Below are 22,072 nucleotides of genomic sequence, written 5' to 3' on the forward strand. Positions count from 1 at the left end.
TAACTCTGACATTAATGTACTGACTGAAAAAAAGCTGATTTTTGATAGGATTCATTAATGATTCAAGACCCATAAAAACAATGAAAGGCCTGTTGCATAGCCTACCATTAAATTAATGTAGTCACAATACAGTTAATTTGTAGCAGTGACAATAACTCTGTCCCAAAACTTAGTGAGCTACATAGGCATGTTATGAAATGACACAGATAGTGCTTCTCACATTAGATGTACAAGAGTCTGTAGTTCCAACTGATTCTGACATAAGAATGTTGGCAAGCATCCACATTTTTTCAATTAATTGAATTATCTACTTTCTATACTGAATAAAACTGATTTAAGTATGAAGTATGTCTGCCATATTGGAGGAATTTTTTGAATGATCATTTTGGATATACTAAGAGAAATTCATTGGCTTAGAATTTGGCCAAAACAGGTTTTCTTAGAAAGCAAACAGCTGGAACAGCCTTTGAGTCAGGAATGTGCCTATGATGCATTAGGATGATAACTAGGCTTGGAACAGAGCTAATAAACACACATTTAGCTTTGCAGTAGTGACTGTATCACACTGAAATATCTTTCTCCTCTGCAGTCCTTTTACAATGGTGCTATAATACAAACTACCACAAACATCACTGGTCAAAAGTATCAATAATTTATGTGCACATAAGGGTACAGTGTGGCACTTATCCAAGAACTACATTAAACACCACAGAGAAGTGCTGTGCATAAAAGTATGCTGAAAATCTCAAAGAGTAAAAACTCCAAAAAGTTGCTTTTCAAAGCAACAAAACAAGACGGGTGGATGTGTTGAGTCCATTATGTGAGCAACGAGCTCTAAAAACAGATTACTCATCAAACTGCTGAAACAATACACCCTATATACTGAAAATGTGGGATGCATATTTTACTGTAGCAAAACCTCTTTCTGATGGCGGGTAGAAATGTTTTCAGAATCTGGCCTTGAATCTACAATGTGAGGCGGAGTTGAGGTAAGAGGGCAGTGCATTCTTGTCACAGTGAATCAGTTTCAATGCGTTAACACCTAAAAGGAATAGTTCATCCGTAAATGAAAGCTGTCATCATTACTTAGCCGTGTGTTACCACTCATTGCTGTAAAACAAGCCTTACCAGGTGGTCAGGATTTATCATCCTGAAGGGGTTCATTTTGCTGTTTGTAAATTAACCTGTTTAAAGTGTTAGTTCACCCAAAAATGAAAATTTGATGTATATCTGCTTACCCTCAGGGCATCCAAGTGTAGGTGAATTTGTTTCTTCAGTAGAACACAAATTATGATTTTTAGCTCCAGTCGTTGCAGTCTCTCAGCCGTATAATGCATGTATACAAATGGTAACAAAATCTATGAGAGTAAAAAACACATGCACAGACAAATCCAAATTAAACCCTGCGGCTCGTGACGATACATTGATGTGTAAAAACACAAAATGATCAGTCTGTGCAAGAAACTGAACAGTATTTATATTGTTTTTTACCTCTGATTCACGCAACGTCCGAACTGTTAGAACTCTTGTGAACACGCTTCACAGCAGCAGGCGCCTCAGGCATCTTCTTCTTCTTCTTGCTTGCTTTATGGCGGATCGCAGACTTATAAGTGCATTACTGCCGCCTATCTCTCAAGTGGACCATTGACACTCCTAATGGAGATAGAGTGTCAATGGTCCACTTGACAGACATTTAGCGAAAAAGAACAAACAAATCCACCAAACACCACAAACAAAGCAAGAATAAGAAGAAGATGCCTGAGGCGCCTGCTGCTGTGAAGCGTGTTCACAAGAGTTCTAACAGTTCGGACGTTGCGTGAATCAGAGGTAAAAAACAATATAAATACTGTTTAGTTACTTTACACATCAATGTATCGTCACGAGCCGCAGGGTTTAATATGGATTTGTCTATTCATATTTTTTTTTTACTCTCATAGATTTTGTTATCATTTGCCATGCATTATACGGCTGAGAGACTGCAACAACTGGAGCTAAAAATCATAATTTGTGGTCTACTGAAGAAACAAAGTCACCTACATCTTGGATGCCCTGGGGGTAAGCAGATAAACATCAAATTTTCATTTTTGGGTGAACTATCCCTTTAATACACATTTAATTTAATAATAATGATAGACATTATATGACGTATAATACTGTGTATAAGAGTGAAAGCATTTTTTTTTAACTTGTGTTTAAGGGGATGATTTGCAGAGAATAAATTACTTACATTTTATTGTTTAGCCTTATACGACTTATGGAGTGAACAAGTCATTTGCATTACTTTCATTACAACTTACATTGCATGTTTCCTTTTTTTGAAACTTGGCATTAAAAAATACTGTTGATTTAAAATTTATATAAAAACAGCAGACCAGAAATTTCATAGTGGTTTGCAGCAACATGAGGGTGGGTGTATGTTTTTTTTTTTTTTGGATGAACTATAATTTTAAATCAACCACAGTCAATGATCTGCAGTCAAAGTTCTCAGGGTCGCTATTACTTTGCAATGCCAGAAAGTGTATATGTATGTGTGTGTGTGTGTGTGTGTGTGTGTATATTTCTTTCCACTTCAAAATCATTCAGCTGATTTTTACAGCTGTGACACACACATCAGGGTTACAAGTTGAAGTACTTCTGGTGCTTTTTCTTTTTATATTACACTGAACATATGTCCTGAGATAACAACAGGGAAGAGCATATCAAAATAAGCCCATTTCATTAGTGCATTTCACTTACCCTGATCATCTCTCACAGAGAAGTCTCATCAAGCTTATTTAATACATCTTTATGCTGTATGTAGTTCTGCTCTGATTCCACAGACAACATCTGTCCATAAGATACAGAACATGAGCGAAATGACAGGATTGACAGTCAATTATCTTTTTTTATATTATAGCTCTGTTCCAAACCCTAGTGAGGGATTGCCTTGCTGTCTGTAGACATATGGTAGGCAGCATCCGTACTGAAACGGAGCCACTTACTGTAAATGACCGATACAAAACAGTCTATAGAGTTTGACATTGGAGAATTGCTATGCTTACCCAACAATATGTCTAATAAACAATAAATAAATACCACAAATAAGTACTGTTGGTTAAAAACTGTTCAGTTATTTATATACAGACATTTTAGCAATGATTATAGTTAAATGTAATAACTTTATCCACCTTTCCTGTTCAGCTGACATCAAGCTGACATTCATTTTCAACCCCTTCACTTATGTCACAATCAAATCAAGTCACATTCTACTGTATTTTTCACTTGTATATTTTGCTCATAAAGTATTGGCTATTTATTATATAGTGGTTTGAAGAATAGATGGATGCATTTCTTTAATTTTTTTTAGTGAGTTTGTCACTTGTTCTGTGCCATGCCATGCTTCCTCATTTGATGTCTTTTACAACAGATTTCACGTTAGAAGAGCACATTATGATGCCTTAAAATGAACAGGTCACTAGGTTTTGGAACAGAAACACAACATAATTCAGGTCTTGCTATTTTTGTTGCCCTAAAACATTAAGGAAAATTGTGTTTTGCCCAACCTTCTGTGCTGGAAGAGAACCGCAGACTGGCTTTGCACCATTATGAAGCATCAAATTGGGATTGTTATAGTAAGCTGCAGTAAAGCTACAAATTGTGTCATTCAACAAAACCCAGATGTTCTGAGTGCAAGACATCTTAATTACAGAGATATAGAAGGAGCTGATATGAACGACTGGCTTCTGTACACTGTCTATATTACTTTATAATATTCATTTAAAGAATACAGCTGGACACTTACACAGTGAACAAGACTGCCACCTGACCACATACACAGCACACCACGCGCTACCCCACTGCACGCAACTACTTACTAGAAAAGCAATCAGACTTCAATAATAAGCCACTTTTGGTACAATTGCAAAATAGATATCAAACTATTTTTTGTTCATATAAATAACTTTTTTTTTTTTTCTGTTTTCTTATTCAGGAAAGGAAAACAACAAAGTAGCTGGAGTAAGATATCAGAGACCATTTGCTAACAATTCAACAATAAAGTTTGTGTTTGGTTGCTTTGGGAAAATTAACTGAGACCAGCCAATCCACAAAGCACAGAACAACGAAACTACAGCTCTACAACTCTGAACAAAGCTAGAATGATCCATTTTACCAACACGGTTTACCAACTTCAGATATTTTCTAAAAACAAGTAAATTCCTCCTCTCTCTGCGATATCTTTAAGAAAATGCTTTCTCATATCTCATGGCTCAACAGGGTCTCTGCTCTCCCATGCATAAATACAGTAGTTTATTGCCTCTCCTGGTCATATTCCTCAGAATATAACTTGTAAACATCATTCCGCTACTGGAATTGAACTTAACAGGAAAGTAAAATAATTTTTGCTCGCTTTTTGAATTACAAGATCCTTATGTCTTAAGGGAACGGTGTCATTTCTGAAAGAATAGTGAATATATTTAGTTTTCCCCATCTGTATATCAGTCAGTGGACAATATCAAGCACAGGTAACTTAAGTTGGAGCTAAAGGGAACAGTTAACCCCAAAACCAGATAATGAAAACTGTGACATTTCAAGTTGGTCATACATGTTTGAATTCACATGAAGCCTTGTGTCAGTCAAAACACGTATGATTAACTTTCTTCCATGAAACACAAAAAGAAGATATTTAGCAGAATATCCACGCTCTTTTCCATACAATAAAAGCATACAGTGGCCATGTCTAAAATCTTTAGTACAGCATGACGGTGACTGCATGGCAAATGTTTCTAGTAATTTTTGAGGGAACCTCAAGTGTGTAATATTGATATATATTGATAAAAGTTGTTGTTTATTAACAACAAGGGTTGTTAATGACATCAGAGAGACTTTAGTGTTGTCTGTTTATATTTTTAAAGTCACAGAGCAGATATTGCTGAATTTTATCATGTCATATATCATGCATAACCCTGTGCCTGATGAATACGCTGACCAATATACTTACAAATGTTTCCTGTTTGTGCATTATGAACGTGCTTCTGTTTTGGACTTGACAATGGTGATGACACTGGTGGCAGCCACTTTGCCTGGTATGAGGGGCCCTATGACAGATGTAATGGGGCCCCTGGCAGCAGCAACAGGGCTGCGGGCTACAGTTCTGGCAAAACTCTGGAGAGCTTCATATTTGGAGCGCAGCACATCAAGCTCTACCTTCATGCTAGCATTTTCCGAGGCGAGCTTCTCCACCTCCTGTTGAAGCTCCACTTTCTGTTTCTCCAGCTCCTCCTTTTGTGTGACACGTTTGACGCGGCAGCTGGCGGCATAACCACGGTTTTTGAGCGTGCGTCGCCGCTGTTTCAACTGCAGGATTTCCTCTTTGGACAGACCACGCAAGTGCAGGTTCAGCTCCCGCACAGACATAGACACCAGCTCGTCATCCGTAAGACTTGTGCCATTTTCACCTGGCTCTCGCTTCACCTGCAGGGAACCACAAGGGATGAGATCAACAGAAAAGAGAGGGAAGGGAGGCCAGGGGAGACTTAGGTCAATTGGAATGATCTTTGATATCAAACAAGCTACAGTCCTATCCAGCAGACGTTCAAAAAATAACACTTACACTAAATAATCTTAAGTTTAAAAAGAAAATCAGTATTGTAGGACCTCGGTGAACAGTCACACCAATAACTGCACTGAAGTATGTTGGCTTGAGAAAATGCTGTAAATATATATTGCTCATTTATAGTTCATGGTAGCTAATGCATGTGTGATTGCAGCGTGATTTATTATGTGGTTTAATACTTTTCTTCTGCTGATTTGAAGTATTAGAAAAAAAAAATTCTGGAAATATCATCTAAACACACCTTTAGTGCTTTGTTGCCCTTGTTTGTAGTAGTCATACCACGAGAGCCACTCTCCACTGCCCCGCTCTACAGATCTGTGAATAAAAAAAGAGTTTTCCTGAAGGATCAGACAGATGTTTCTCAGTCCGGATCGTAGACACAAAAGATCTGATCATTACGATATATTACAAAGTTAATTTAAATCCATGCTATGAATTGTTCTGTTAAGAGAGAATGTGTGTTAATTTCTCTTTATTAAAACCTTTTACATTTGTTAATATGCAGTATAGGATGATCTGGGTGGTTAATCCAAGCTTTTATGATATTTTTGATCTCTACATAAGATACAGGCTCCTCCCTTGATGCAATGCTCCCTTAAGTGGATTTTTTCCACTTATTTTATCATTTGCCAAGTGAATTTTTGTTGTGGACAACAAAAGATGACTTTTGCTTAAGATAAAAAAACATTATTCTTGTGGAGAGAGGGGTTAACTTACAGTAAACCCGCTCAGCAAATGCTCTGTTCTCCCTTAATCTTATTAAAGTGTGAATGATCGTAAATTCCTCTCAAAAGAGAAACAAGTTTTGCCATGTGACCAAGGCACAAAGGAAGAACAGATCTTAATATGGATTCACACTTAATGGACACAAAATTGATTAAGCCTTCATATCCATTTATAGAACTGTATAAACTTGAAGGGTGCTGTTTCTGATACAACACAATGCGACCTTACCTATTAAGGTATATACTGTACATATAAATGCATGGATTAATGTTCAGCATCACCCATTGATGTTTGATCTTCATATTTTCAGCACAATGTATAGGTTAATCTGGAATTGGTGAATTATGCACAGGAAAAACCTTAAAGACATTGTCTTAAATGTAGACTTTAAGCTATGCAGATAAACCTCATGCCAGCATCGGCCAATGAAAATGCTGTATTTGAAAGGCACCAGCTTGCAAATCTCTCTTTCTCAGTTAAAGATTAAAAGGTTCTCTCTGAGACAAAGACACTTTCTATGTGTTAAGCTGTTGTTGCTCTACTCTACATAATAAAAAAAATTTGTCCCAACAAGATCTAATAAAATAAGTCCTAATAAGAAAAAAAAAAAGTAATTCAATCTATTTAGTTAGAAAGAAAACAGCAACAAGGACCACAAGCTTAGTGCCCCCCATCTTCTGCAACAACTTCAGAGCCTTCTCTTCAGCGATCCTCTGTTTGCGTGTTCCAGACAGCCAGGATGTTCTCCACCAACGTCAGAGTTGTCTAGTCACCGATCCAGACGTGTTCCAGACATTTTTTTTTTTTACCTTTACTTGTATAGCGCTTTAAACAATACTGGTTGTGTCAAAGCAGCTTTACAGAGTCAAACAGGAAAATAGTTTGTCAATAATGCAAGAAGATAATAGAGTCATTTTTCAGCTAAAGTCAGTTCATTGATGATTCAGTGATGTCATCATCCAGTTCAGCTGTCTTCCAATAGTGTCTGTGCAATCAGTCAAGTGTCCCCAACTAAGCAAGACAAAAGCGACAATGGCAAGGAACCAAAGCTCCATCCGTGACAGAAATGGAGACAAAATCCTTGGGAGAAACCAGGCTCAGTTGGGGGACCAGTTCTCCTCTGGCCAGACGAAACCAGCATGACGTGGTTTAATTGCAGGCTGCAACACAGGTGCAGAGGTCTTGTCTGTTTCCCATGGTCTTGTGCCGATGGTCGTCGAGGTGACGAGGTTTTCGCAAGGGATCTGTCTCTGGGTCACATCTAGTTGACGTGCTCTCTGCTGAAATTGAGGGCTGTAGAGGTCATCTCTATGTGCTGATCCACCATCTGGGCTGGATCCAGACTGGATCTGGGTGGCTACATTTACCTCGGAATAAGAATGAAAGAGACTAATATTAGTGTAGATGCCACTCTTATGATTTAGCGAGTACATCGGATGTTATGGGAAGTGTTCCCGGTTCTGGTTGACCTAATTAATGCAGCCTAACAATCCTTTAACTGATCTGAATTATAGAAATGTGATAGTGTGCTATGTGTATGCCAGGTTAAAGAAATGGGTCTTTAATCTAGATTCAAACTGACAGAGAGTGTCTGCCTCTCCAACAACACTAGGTAGATTGTTCCAGAGTTTGATAAAGCATTACAATAATCTAACCTTGAATTAACGTTTCTGCACTTAAGTTTGAAAGCATACGTCATAATTTATATATATTTTTAAGATGGAAAAATGCAGTTTTACAAATGCTGGAAACATGGTTTTCAAAGGAAAGATTGCTATCAAATAGCACACCTAGGTTCCTAACTGATGACAAGGAATTAACAGAGCAGCCATTGAGTCTTAAGCCCGATTCGGATGGTAATTGTTCCCTTCCAAGGGAACTTTGAACTACGTCCTCTAGGGGTCGCTATGGACAACACCTCGTCGTGACCCGTGTCTGAAGCATACATTGAAAAAACACCAACGAGTTGACCGGCGACAGCCTCTGACGTCACTACCGGCGCGACTATAAACAGGTACCGGGAGAACACATCATTCTCTTCTTCGTCTTCACTGACTGTTTTGTTTTGAGTGTGCATCTGAAAGAACCGGTAAGAGCACTCTTTCTCTGTCTATCATGGTGACTACTAGCAAGCGTTTAGACAATGTGTGCATCCGTGTCAGCGTTATTTGACACCCGATGACACACACGATCTTTGCGTCATTTGTTTGGGTGAAGAGCATGCACGCGATGTCTTTGAGGAGGCAATCTACGTGCATTGTGAGTGTTTTTTCAATGAAAAAGCTCTGCTCTCGTTCGTCTCTCTTTCCGAAAAAAAAAAAAAAAAAAAAAAAAGGCAACCATCTGCTTCCTGCGGTTCAGGACCCGCTGCTGCTGAGGCACGGAGGAGAATGAGCTTGTGAGAATTTCAGGTGGATCTGTCTGAATGATTTAGAGAGGGACTTTCCCTTTCGCGCTCGTCGGCGGCAGACGAGAGAGAGCCTCAGGAGGATGATGTTATATCTTTAACACTTTCTGATACTGAGGTTAGTGCTCTGCTGGGTTTTTACCCAGGAAAAGCAGGAGATATTTGAGGATGGTGAAGAAGCTGAGGCTAAGCCTTCTCAATTCTCCTGCCCTGCGTATGTAGAGCTGTTGGAGGTTATGGATCGCGCCACGGCAAGGTTGGACTTGCCATGAGAGTACGCTAACAAGGTGACACCATGAGGTCGCCTCGATGAGCGTTATCTTTCCGACCATAGCCCTCCAGCTCAGGTGAGCCTTTCATTTCTGCCTGATCTCCATACAGAGATTGAAAAGAAATGAAAGAGGCCGTTTTGTTCTCGCATCCATCGGTTTCGGCATAAGAGTTTTTGCCGACATCAAGGCGGTGCGTGAAAACGGCTATGAGAGGATGCCCCCTGTAGAAAGAGCTTTCTTTCTGCGGGGGAGACATCCTCTCTTAATCTCCCTCCTTGCCATCTAAGCCCCTTCAAGAAACACATCTCACTTAAATGGCAAGGCATACGCAGCAGCAGGTCAGGCTGTGGCTTTATTACACACGATGGTGGTGCTTCTAGCATATCAGACTGATCTGCTAAGGGACCTGGATAGAGGCGAAGGCCTTTTTCCTGATCAGGTAGCCAAGCTGCACCGCACCACAGGCCTCTCTCCAGGCTACCAAGCAGGCCGCCTCTGCCAGGGGCAGGACTATGGCGGCCATGGTGGTAGCGGAGAGACTTCTGTGGATGAACCTGGCAGACATCGGGAAGAAAGAAAAGGCAGCGTTCTCGTCTGAATCAGAGCGATACAGAGGTATCTACTCGTTCCCTTTCGGGATTTTTAACTTCTGCTTTTATCCTCCCCTTCCTAATTCCCCTGTAACCACCAGCTCTCCACCTGATCGAGGTTAGGTGGAAACCTCTCGCATAACAGTCTCCTATGCTGGACCTATAATGTTTTTGGCTGGTTCTATGTTCATAGCAACCACCTTACTGATGGTCTGGACTAAAAGGAGGCGCCCCTTGAGCAGGGCTCCAGCGCAGGAGGGTGGGAGTATGATAACCCTTTCTGTATATACTTGTGTATTAAATTTCTGGTGGTTATGTGTCTACTATTAAACTCTCTGAGTTTCCTTTGCAGTGCTCAGTTACAGTGTTTACTAAACACTCGTCAGCACCAGCCATCCAACTTCATTTTCCGGTATTAGGCGGCTGAGATCACAGGTTTCTACGGAGCCTTCTTGATCATCAGGCCTGGCACAGCACTGCAGGGAATTTCATGGATGTCCGGCCAGGTCACCCTGAGGGGTCTCCTGGCTGCTTAGTTGTGCTGTCGCATCCAGCGGGAAGTGAAGGTGGCAGTTACAGAAGTCTTCTTGTATATGCTGCCTCAGGTGATGCTCCCCTCGCCAGAGGTTTGTAAAAATTTGAGCTTGCCTCTCCCATGCAGTACAGCACCTCTGCAATGCTTAGGAACCTTTAGGTACACACGCTAAGCTCTGTGTACTTTCTGAAAACCACATGGTGGTCAGTGTGCATGTGAACACTTTGCGCACTTTCTAAAATCCACGTAAGTGGCAAGTGTGCACGCAAGACTCTGCGCACTTTCTAAAATCCTGTACGGTAAGGGTTACACGCTCAGCCTTGTTCCCTTTCTTGAGATGATTAGACCTTGGTTCCTTGGGCTCCATTCAGCCAGTGTGTATTTGTTTATACACTTCAAGCATCGCTTCCCTCAACATGAGGGGCTATTTGGGCGATTCTCGTGGTAGTTTAGCAGCGCTCCCCTTTTCCAAGAAGGGTCGCCTATGAGCGCGCTACTCTGAATTCAGAGTTCTCCTCTCATATGAGACTGAGTTCGCTGTTTTTCCCCAGAGCATTCCAGCATTATTTCCACAGATCGAGTTGATGACTCTCTAAAACATACTGTATTTGAGATGCACCATTCCATCTATGAGCTGCTCTATCAGAGTGCCACGAGTGCCCCTCCTTAGAACAGTATTTGAAAATCCATGCTATGGTAAGTGTGCACGTGAAGTTTTTGCACACTTTCTTAAATCCACACTGTGGTAAGTTCACACGCTAGTACTCTGCGTTCTTTCTAAAATCCTATATGGTGAGGGTTTCGCGTGGTTGCTTCGTGCCCTTTCTTGAGTTGGTAAAAGCCCCGTTCATCTTGGGCGCCACTCCACCTATGTATCCTCGGATACCTATCTAAACAGGGTGTTGCTACTGGAGATCTATTGAGACAGCTCCTTCAGCAATCTTATGCGAAAGCAAGCAGTAGCCCCTGTGTGACAGGCAAGACTTAGTATAAAATGCTAGCTTCTTAGCCGTATCCCTTTAAAGGAATCTTTCCTGATTCCAAGCCTTCAGCTCTACCCCGGGCCGAGGCCCTAACAATCAAGTTGGGTATGTAGCTTAGGCCTTTGGCCGTAAGGGGTACTGTCAAGTAACGTCCCAGGGGCAACTCCCATGGAAATGGTAGAGTTGGTACTTAGTGTTCGCCATGGTTCTGGCCTGCACTCCCCTCAGCATAGCGGAGTGGGTATACTGTTCCCCATAGCGACCCCTAGAGGACGCAGTTCAAAGTTCCCTTGAAAGGGAACCTCTCAGGTTACAACTGTAACCATGGTTCCCTGAGTAGGGAACGAGAAACTGCATCCTCTAGCTCCCTGCCATGCTCCGGACGCAAGCTTCAGTCAAAGAAGTGAATGACGTGTTCTCCCGGTGCCTGTTTATAGTCGCGCCGGTATTGACATCAGAGGCTGTCGCCGGCCAACTCGTTGGTGTTTTTTCAATGTATGCTTCAGACACGGGTCACAACGAGGTGTTCCCCATAGCGACCCCTAGAGGATGCAGTGTCTCGTTACATTCATAACCTGAGACGTTTCTTAGGGGGACGCAAGTGATTTTCACCATTAACAGGGGATAGTTGGTGATTTAATTGCTGTCTGAATCCAGGATGTCGGTGTTTTTCTCTCACCACCCCTGTAAAAATCCCCGGCCAAATTACCTAATGTTTTTTGACAAACACAGAGGTCGTGTGGTAATTTAACTGCCATCCGAATCCACATCTCTGAGTTAACAAGAAGAAATTAATTCAAAATTCAGTGCTTAAACCCTTTTTGAGCACTTCCGAACACCGTAAGATTGTTGTACTTCGGTGTAATTTGCATACATATTTATTTCTGAAATGCAGGAAAATATTTAAAAGAACATTACTTTATAACTGCTCACAGCAACTTGGAGCAGAAAGAGAGGAAAAGCACGCAAACATTCAAAATGGGTCTTTATTATGGCAGCAGCTATGCAATACAGTTTTAAAATGTGTATTATAAACGGATATATAGGCTACATAACTACAGTGGGGCTCGAAAGTTTGGGCACCCCTTGCAGTATCTGTGAAAATGTGAATAATTTTCAAAAAATAAGAGCGATCATACTAAATGCATGTTATTTTTTATTTAGTACTGTCCTAAGTAAGATATTGTACATAAAAGTTGTTTACATTTAGTCCACAAGACAAAAAAAATTGCTGAAATTATTAAAATAACCCCATTCAAAAGTTTGGGAACCCTTGGTTCTTAATACTCTGTGTGGTAACCTGGATGATCCACGACTGTCTTTCTGTTTTGTGATGGTTGTGCATGAGTCCCTTGTTTGTTCTGAGCAGTTAAACTGAGAACTGTTCTTAAGAAAAATCTTTAAGGTCCTGCAGATTCTTCAGTTTTCCAGCATCTTTGCATATTTGAACCCTTTCCAGCGGTGACTGTATGACTTTGAGATACATCTTTTCACCCTGAGGACAATTGAGGCACTCAAACACAACTATTAAAAAAAGGTTCAAACATTCACTGATGCTCCAGAAGGAAACAAGATGCATTAAGAGTTGGGGGGTGAAAACTTTTGAACACGATGAAGGTGGCCAAATTTTTCTTATTTTGTTGAAATATTTTTTTTTTTCCATTTAGTTCTGCCCTTTGTAAGCAACAGAAGATACTTGTATGTTTCCCGGAACACAAATTAAGTACAATTTACCTTGATCTTTAAATTCCAAAAGTTTTCTCCCCCCAGCTCTTAATGCATCTTGTTTCCTTCTGGAGCATCAGTGAATGTTTGAACCTTTTTTAATAGGTGTATTTCAGTGCCTCAGTTGTCCTCAGTGTGAAAAGATGCATCTCAAAATCATACAGTCACTGCTGGAAAGGGTTCAAATATGCAAAGATGCTGGAAAACTGAAGAATCTGCAGGACCTTAAAGATTTTTCTGAAGAACAGTTCTCAGTTTAACTGTTCTCAGTTTAACTGAAATAATAAGAATACATTTTTCATAAGTATTTTTAAATACATTTTACACAATAACAAGAATACATCTGTAAATAAAATTAATTTTATTTACAGCAGACAATTATGTGACTGGTCACGTGAGCAGCGCATTCCCAGGTTCGTAGGATCACAGAACTCACTCCTCCTCTGTGAATAGATCGCCATCCGAATCCATGTGTTTTATCACTGAGGTGATATGTACATTTATTTTTACAGACGGCCACATGAGAAACAATTACCGTCCGAATCAGGCTATATACAGTGGTTTAGGTTATATGAGGTTTTTGGTCCAATAATTAACATCTCTGATTTTTTTTCAGAATTTAGCAGTAGGAAATTACTAGTCATCCAGTTTTTTTATATCAACTATGCATTCCGTTAGTTTTGCAAATTTGTATGTTTCATCAGGCCGCAAAGAAATATAGAGCTGAGTATCATCAGCATAACAGTGAACGCTAACACTATGTTTCTTGATGATATCTCCCAAGGGTAACATGTAAAATGTGAAAAGCAATGGTCCTAGTACTGAGCCTTGTGGCACGCCATACAGTACTTGTGATCGATATGAGATCTTGTTATTTACTGCTACAAATTGATGACAGTCAGGTAAACAAGATTTGAACCATGACAATGCAATTCCACTAATGCCAACATAATTTTGTAGTCTACTCAAAAGGATGTTGTGGTCAATAGTGTCATACGCAGCACTAAGATCCTGTAGCACTAATAGAGAAATACAACCATGATCAGATGATAAGAGCAGATCATTTGTAACTGTCCAGATCTTCTGTTCAGGCTCCTCCATTTGCGAGTTCCAGACCAAGGACCTTCTCAGTGCTTAGGAGTTCATCATTCACCAGTGCTTTATCTTCAAGAGTATGAAAAGGATCCAACTTCTTTCTTCCCACTGCAATGTGGACTGGATCAACAAGTGGAAGACGTCGCTGCTCAGACTCAGCACATGACCAGGCAGAATGTAAATATCACTCTTTCCACACCTTTCCAGAGAACGTTGGCATTACCCACTGAGCAAAGTTGTCCAAAAGACATCTTTTCATAAAAAAATTTGTAAAAAGGTGTCCACTGAGGAGCTAGAATGAAAGTTTTCATGACATCTTTTTTTGACGTGTTCTACACATCTGATATAGATGTTCATGAAACCTACAAGGTTAAAAACTAGGTGAAATGTGTTCATTATGGACATTTTTTTTAATGTCATTTAAGGTTTCATTTAGACATAATTTATACTTTATATCTGGACTATCTCTGGACAAACAGGATGCATTAAATGACGTTTATTTCAATGTAATTTCCAATTGTAAGTGAAAAGCAACTCACAGTGTTTGTTTTTCCAGAAATCATGAAAAGAAAAGAAACATCACTCACACCTTTAGACAACTTAGCATCTGTAATTCACACATCTTTGGATTGTGAAGGAAACCAGATCTGAAGGAAAGACTTTCTGACTCAGCTGGGACTCGAACCAGGGAACTTCTGCTTCTCTTTCTTGGTGCTTTCTGAGGCAAGCAACACAGATAGTACATATTATCACAGTTCAGTGCCACATTATTTACTGCAGCACATTATTTACCGTTTTCTGCGGCACTCTTACGATGTGAATAGTGCTTTTATTGAAAATAATAGCAAAGATCAACTTCAGAAGATGATTAGGCAAAAATCACCTGCTTGTATGTGTGTGTGGACTTAAAATATAAATGTTATAATATAATACTACAATAAGCATTTACTATTATAATTTTACCCAAACATTACATTATGTATTTTAAAACAGAACATAATGCTAAATCTTCCTGCTTCACCATATAGTTTAATATTTTAAATGTACTTTTTTTCATAAAAAAAAAAAACAAACAAAAAAAAACAGAATCAATTACATATAAAGAAGACAGTCAAATGTAAGGTAATGGTCAAAGGTTAGGATGGAACAACATACTTTAGATGGTTGAAATGTACCATCTAAAAATGTATAGATCTGTCCACTATAGTGGGCACCATACATAAGAAGGTTAGAGATGTTGTTACAGGTTTGCTAGAGGCTGGAGAGAGCTGGGATTGTTTCCAGTAGTAGATATTTGCTGCAAAACTACTTGCCAGTAGTGAACAGTGAAGAACTGCAAACCTCTGGCAGTTTGCCACAAATTTACTACAAATTAACAAGAAGAGAAGTAAGGAGGTATCTCAACAGCTGTTTATGAGCACTATTTATTCATAGCACATGTTTAAGCTAAACTTTTAAAACTCACAGTGTACACTACAGTCTCCAGGCTGGAATTTATGTCTGGCCAACTGAGATTTGTATGAAGATAAAGGTTAGGATGATTTTTTTGCAGTATTATTTTAGAACTGTTTGTTGTTTGCTCTGGGATCTGATCAGACCCAGAAACAGTGATATGTGATGTCAGTATAGCTGACTAAAACCACTGAAAAGAACTCTGACCAGTCAGAGCTGATTATCTGTGGAGAATAGACATCAGATCCACAGGAAAACAGAAAATGCTGAGAGAAGCCACTTACAAAAAAGCAGGTGAAGTAACAGAAAGAGAAAGAGAGAGGGGGATAAATAAAGAACAAATAAAATGAGGGAACGTAGGGGTGTTGGAGGAAACAGCCTTGTGAAAAATGTGTCATCAGCACATTTGGGCTAGCTTGCAAAATGATGGGTAAAAACCCCTGATCTCAGCAAGGACCCCGACCAAGGCACCAATTAGGAGGCTGTGTAGCTCAACTCAAATGACCACAGTGATCATTTCTAACCTTCAATCCCTGCCAGAGTTCATAAATTTAGAGGATGCTTCGAACCTGCAAGGTCTAGAGATACATCCAATGATAAATACATTTCAGTACATATAGATATGATAAATGCTGAGCTAACAAAAGCACCGTGGCCTTGTGTCCCTGTGTCATGTGTTAATGATTGCCTATTTTTTCCGAGGCCTCGGGGACTAGTACACAGATGGATGCCATTGGACCAGTCTACACTAAAGAAACACCAACCTGCCCCATTTACTCGTCCTCTACAGCACAATGTGACCCACCAATAAAAGAAAAACTAATTTCACTGCTCCTGAAATTATTACACAGCTCTCTGGAATATGTGATTGGTCAATGGTAGTATTCTGTTGTTAATCATTTCTTTACAATGAGCGTAAAATCATTTGTATTCTTTAAATTGGCATTAATAATAATAATAATAATAATAATAATAATAAGCAAGTAACTTATTTAGTAATTGTATTTGCAACTCCATAGCTTTAACAGTTTGAATTTGATTACTAATGTTATGTTAGTAACTAAAACAATATATATATACACACATATACACATATACACACACAGACACACACACACACACACAAATAAATCATATTAAAGGTAACACTTTACTTCAGGGACCAATTCTCACTTTTACCTAGTTGCTTATTAGCATGCATATTACTAGCATACTGGCTTTTTATTAAAACTTATAAAGCACATATTAATGCCTTATTCTGCATGACCATGATTTATGGTTAATGCCTTATTCTGCATGTCTTAGATTTTATATTCTGTTTTGATTGTCTGTGAAATATTCAGTGCAGAGCGTAACACTTGATTTAACACTTTTCTAGCTCCTGTAGTTTTTCAATGTTGTCTTCAGAATCGAAGCCTCTGCAATCGTTTAAATGAGTGTTTTGTAATGTGCAAAAGATTGCAGCCCTGAATGTTTTAATTATGATAAAATGACCTGAAATGACACCTCAGTGAGAATGACAAGGTAACACATAAACATTTGGTGCTTAAAGGGATAGTTTAACCGAAATGAAAATAGTTTTAATCACTTATTCACCCTCATCGTTGTTCAAAAACCTGTGTGAATTTCTTTCTTCAAGGGACACAAAAGATATTTTGAAGAACGCTGGTAACCAATGTTTGGTGGCGACCACTGAATTACACTGTTTGGACACACACACACACACACACACACACACACACACACACACACACACACACACACACACACACACACACACACACACACACACACACCCTAAGACTTAGAAAGTAAGTCGGTTTTGGAATGATAAAGAGTGAATACATTTCTTTATCCCTTTAAGAACCATAAGCCCACCAAGGAAAAATAACTGAAAAAAAGTTGTGTGTATTTTAGTGAAAACCATCAGGTGTACATCTAATGTACATTCAAGTCATTGTTCAACCTGCTGACCTCTTAGAAGCCATGGTGCCCCTTAATTAAGACTGTTACTGGCTTAGAAACCCTATATTTAAGTTCATGCATGATCAGCACCTCTTTTCTTATATGCCTCAGCAAGTAAATGAAAGAAAAGGAGAGAAAACAAGTAGTGGTATGCAGATCTAATCATCTCTCTCTTCAACAGAGTTAAGTCAATAATCAAACAACCTGCACGTGTCAAGAACCATTTAACTGCAAATTAAAAATCAGACTTGGCTGATGGCTGAGGTTGTGTTTCTTCAAGTCGGGCATCAATTTATTTGCAGAGGGCAGGGAAACCATAAACTATTCAGAGCATGAAAAAGAGATGCAAATTATTCTGATGCTTTCAGCAGTGAAGAAGCAATGATGCACAATTGATAGGAGAAACTGCAGCGATAGATGAGTGGGGCTGACCAAGAAGATCTTGAGAAATATTCTCTCAAAGTCAACCCTGCTTACATTTCAGGAAAAAAAAGCCTAATCAGTCAGCTGTGATAACAATGGAGTCCAACTTTGGCGAAGAGATTGAATTTGTGAGCTCAATGAATGGTAGATTCATTATTGACTTTTGGAGACACCCTCAAACATTGCAAAAAGATTAGAGACTCTTTCTAATGCTGTATTGATTTTGCAGCCACACAAATGGGTAAGGCTTTGAATGGAAAACTAGAATAAGAAAACCAAGCTTTCATAAACGCATTTCATTCCAGAGTTAAATCACAGGCGAGAAGTTTGGACTTTGAGTAAAGCTGTCAAATATTAAGGGCTAAAATCCTGAGTTATCAAACAAACTGAATGTACTAGAAAGGCAATAGAATAAGAGAAGAGAAGGACACAAGATGTTAAATAGATGTGCTTGAAGAAAGGGACTTCAGGATATAAAAGCTCAGGATATAGGAAAACAGACAAGCTAGAGCAATAAAAAAATATATAAGTAGATTTAATTGAACATGTTTGCAGTTTGAAAGACCTGTTGACCAGATAAAAGAGGTCATCTATTGGATTTTTAAAATTTTTTACTTAGGTCAAATAATACAAAGACCCTAGTACTTTGACTGGGGTTGGTAATCAGCAACTGGCTCCTTATTTACTTAAAAAATAAATTAATATACATATTATTTCTCATTAATTCACGTGTACAAGAATATCTTTCAATAAAACTAAAGTAAAACATTCTTGGACAGTGTTAAAGGGATACTCCATCCCACAATGAAAATTTTGTCATTATTCACTTTACCCCTATGTTGTTCCAAACCCGTAAAAACTTCGTTCATCTTCGGAACACAATTTAAGATATTTTGGATGAAAATAAGTCTCTCCAAATCAACGTAGAGCCATTTTGGCAATTCTGAGCATTATGCAGATAGCATACTCTCTTCTGTGTCAGCCGCGCCACAAGGATACATTTTTTACGTGTAGTTACGCTTTGGTTTGAAAGAAAACAGCACATTGGCGCAGTGCGGTTGACACAGAAGAGCGCACGCCACCTGCGTACTAGTCAGATTTGTCAAAATGGTGCTACGCTGATTTGGAGAGACACAGAGGAGAGGAATTGTTGAATAAAGTTGTTATTTTTGTTTTCTTTGCGTACAAAAACTATTCTCGTCGCTTCATAACGTTACAGTTGAACCACTGATAGCAGATGGACTATTCCTACGATGCTTTTCATACTTTCCTGGACCTTGTCACTGTTATTTATTTGGCAGTCTATGGAACTTAAATTGTGTTCCGAAGACGAACAAAGCTTTTACGGGTTTGGAACGACATGGGGGTAAGTGATTAATGCGGTGGAGTAACCCTTTAAATCTCAAATAAAGACAGAAAGAAGAAAAATGCCTAGCAACAGCAGGCAAAAGACAACTGCAGTAAAAAAAAAAAAAAAAACATCCTCACTTACACCGAGTTTCATCATCGACACCCCTCCCAACACCCCCCAAAAACCCTATTGATCTCTTCTGGAGTCCTGTGCTGTTAGAGCTCTGCATCCAGATAACACTGTATTTAAGGACTCTTTCAGGGACTGTAATTTCTACAGAGATGGCATAAGAAATGGAAGATATGAGGAGCACCTCCTCCACTCATTAAACACTTTCTTTAGGTTGCATCAACTCTTGTCCTAGCAGAGCTTCAGCCAATGAATGGCAGCTCATGTTAAACAGAAATACCAGTCAAAGCCTGTATCGCAGGAAAAAAGGGAGGCTGTATTTATACAAGGCATGTGATATACCATACATCTTTCAAAAGAAAGCCGCTGTCTAAACCCCTGCTGCTCAATGAAGTTTCTCATCTGTTCTTGTTACCTGCTATGGCAGGTGCAAATACATATGAATAAATGGGGTTTATAACACAAAAGGGCATCCTTTTAAATTCTAGGCAGTTTAAGGTTTGCCCAAAGCCATTGTTGATTAAGTCAAAAGATCTCTTACACAAATTTGTTCAAATACATAAATGTACCATACAAAAAAGCTAAGATTCTGTACACCTCATTCAAAATCCTCTTAAATTGGAAAAATTCGGTCCTCCAAACTAAAATTTCAATATCATCAAACAAAAATATAAGTCAGCTGTTAGGTAAACAAATGAACACAATAAAACCAAACTGCCATTTTTTTTTCAGGCCAAGTTAAATTTCAAAAATGTATAACTTTATTACGCAACTGGGCATGTTGTGTGCATAATGAACTCTATCTTTATTTCCAAGCCAATAACGCTGGAAATTTGCAATAGCTTTTGTTTTGTAACCAGGGCATATGCCAGATTAAAGTGGTGTCCAAATATTTACCTGCTACACTGTAACTGTTACATGCATCTTTCCTAAAGTACAGGCAGGGTGGTCATGGGTAATGCACTATATTCCCAAAGCTTTTAAAGTGTCACTGTCTCCTTCAGCTCAATACGGATCTCAGATGCTCATGGCTATCAGGACTCAGGAGTGCTCTTGATGCCTAGAACTATGGTCAACAAATACCTGCTCCTGCTGATCCTGTTCTACGCATATTATAACATAAGAGCAAGCAAATACAAATTCAGAAATGAAGCCTTGGATCATTCTCAAGACAATGATCAAAGTTTATCAGGAATTTACATTTGGTAGAATTAAAACTGACAAACACAAGCATTCAAACAGGTCAATGTACATTAACAAACAGCGTTTATTAATACAAACGTTTATTAATCAACATTTCGCAAATAAGCTCACACTGTAAGTCATCTTCTTTTGAATGTCATACTATATTTAACAGATACTCATTACACTGACAAATATACAGATCCAGGAATTGATTCCTGAGCTAGAGACATGCATGAACCAAGCAGCATTATGATGAATCAGCATCCACGATCCGATTTAAACAAACAAAGCGATCCACTTTTTCCCCCTGCCTACAGGAAAGACATCTGAATAGCATTCGAACAAATGAAACCCTCTTTCACTCTGATATTTACCTGTCATAGATCTGTGATGGAAAAACTGTATAATAAAATAATCAATTGGCTCATTTAGATACGAATATATGAATACAGCATCATTTCATATTGTTAAACACGCTCCCTACCTGGTGCTGAAGCGCACAGCGTCCTTATGATGAAACAGCAGCTTTGTGCTGTGTCTGTGTGTGTGTGTGTGCACGCGCGCGTCTATCCACACATTTCTGCACATCCCCCTAGCTGTCACTATAATGCCTCTTATTCACACAGGGAATCCTCATAGGCTGTGCGTCTCTGATTCCAGTCACGCTTATTAAATATGTTTATGATACACAGCAACTCGTTTACATTTTGAATAATAAATGCATGTGCGTTTATAGAGCTGCTACAGGTATATGATAGACTATATAACCTATATGTGATGAGAGTGAGTGGAGGCGTGCATGCACACTCAGCACAACAACACTGTCACATATTTGATGAAACAATAATCGAGTCGACTCACCAGTTAGAACAGAAGCCTTTCTGTATGAGCGTGTATTTGTGAGTAGAGGATCCAACGTATGTTTGAGTGAAATCAGATGTGTAAATGTGTTATTGTTGCTCGGATTCGCTTTCTCTTGTACTGAAATCATCAGACGTCATATGATGTTTGATCACGTGGCTTCATTCATGAAGGATCTACGACACCGCTCATTTAAAGGAGCCGTCTTCAATACAAGTTTTAAACATTACATTTTTAAATGATTTTATTATTATTATTATTATTATTATTAATTCCTCCTCTGTGTTATATGGTAACATTTCAACGTACGAAAAGCCTTAATGTTTATTTGATGTAGGCAAACCAATATATATTTTTATTAGTTTAAATCCTATAAAAGTCTGTTGTCAATACGTACAAGTACATGTTAGGGTAACATTTTGCATTAGATGGAAATGTACATTCTTTTAAAAAATGTAGAAAAACATAAAATAAAATGCTGTTTTCACACAGATCTCATATTTTGTTCTTAAAGAATTCCTCTATGCTGCAGTATATGGATGCTTCTAAGTATCATCTCAGCATACCAAAACCTTTAATTTTATTTAATATAGGGAAACCGATGTTTTTCAGTAGGAATGTAATTATAAAACATAATGTATAAAAAAAGTGTTGAACACCAATATGTACAAGTTACATGAGAACATTTTACAGGAAAATGAAATGGACATCCTTTTTATTTATTTATATTTTTAGGGAAAAATAAAAACACTTGTTTCACAAATGTCATATTTTATGTGT

At 38.7% G+C, this 22,072-nt stretch overlaps 1 protein-coding gene across 3 annotated transcripts; it reads right to left on the reverse strand.

Moving 5' to 3' along the window:
• Window positions 1-2,516: 2,516 nt before the first annotated feature.
• On the reverse strand, window positions 2,517-21,448 carry LOC109047388 (transcription factor MafG-like). Of its 3 annotated transcripts, XM_019065108.2 has the most exons (4): window positions 21,293-21,443; window positions 14,516-14,644; window positions 5,835-5,908; window positions 2,517-5,451 (listed from the first exon to the last, which is right to left on the reverse strand). In XM_019065108.2, the coding sequence occupies exons 3-4, from the start codon at window positions 5,868-5,870 to the stop codon at window positions 4,999-5,001; spliced, it is 489 nt and encodes a 162-aa protein (XP_018920653.1). In that variant the 5' UTR covers window positions 5,871-5,908; window positions 14,516-14,644; window positions 21,293-21,443; the 3' UTR covers window positions 2,517-4,998. The 3 variants fall into 3 exon arrangements, with proteins under 3 accessions (XP_018920653.1, XP_018920660.1, XP_018920665.1); XM_019065115.2 differs by lacking the exon at window positions 14,516-14,644 and having other exon boundaries at window positions 21,293-21,448; XM_019065120.2 differs by lacking the exons at window positions 14,516-14,644; window positions 21,293-21,443 and adding an exon at window positions 20,916-21,267.
• Between the last annotated feature and the right edge of the window lie 624 nt (window positions 21,449-22,072).

This window comes from Cyprinus carpio, chromosome A3 (assembly GCF_018340385.1).
Source record: "Cyprinus carpio isolate SPL01 chromosome A3, ASM1834038v1, whole genome shotgun sequence".
Taxonomy (NCBI): domain Eukaryota; kingdom Metazoa; phylum Chordata; class Actinopteri; order Cypriniformes; family Cyprinidae; genus Cyprinus; species Cyprinus carpio.

Coding starts and splice junctions, on each gene's coding strand:
- LOC109047388 (XM_019065115.2), bottom strand. CDS start 5,870: ATGACTACTACAAACAAGGGCAACAAAGCACTAAAG. Junction 5,452..5,834: donor AGGGCAACAAAGCACTAAAG/GTGTGTTTAGAT, acceptor GGTTCCCTGCAG/GTGAAGCGAGAGCCAGGTGA.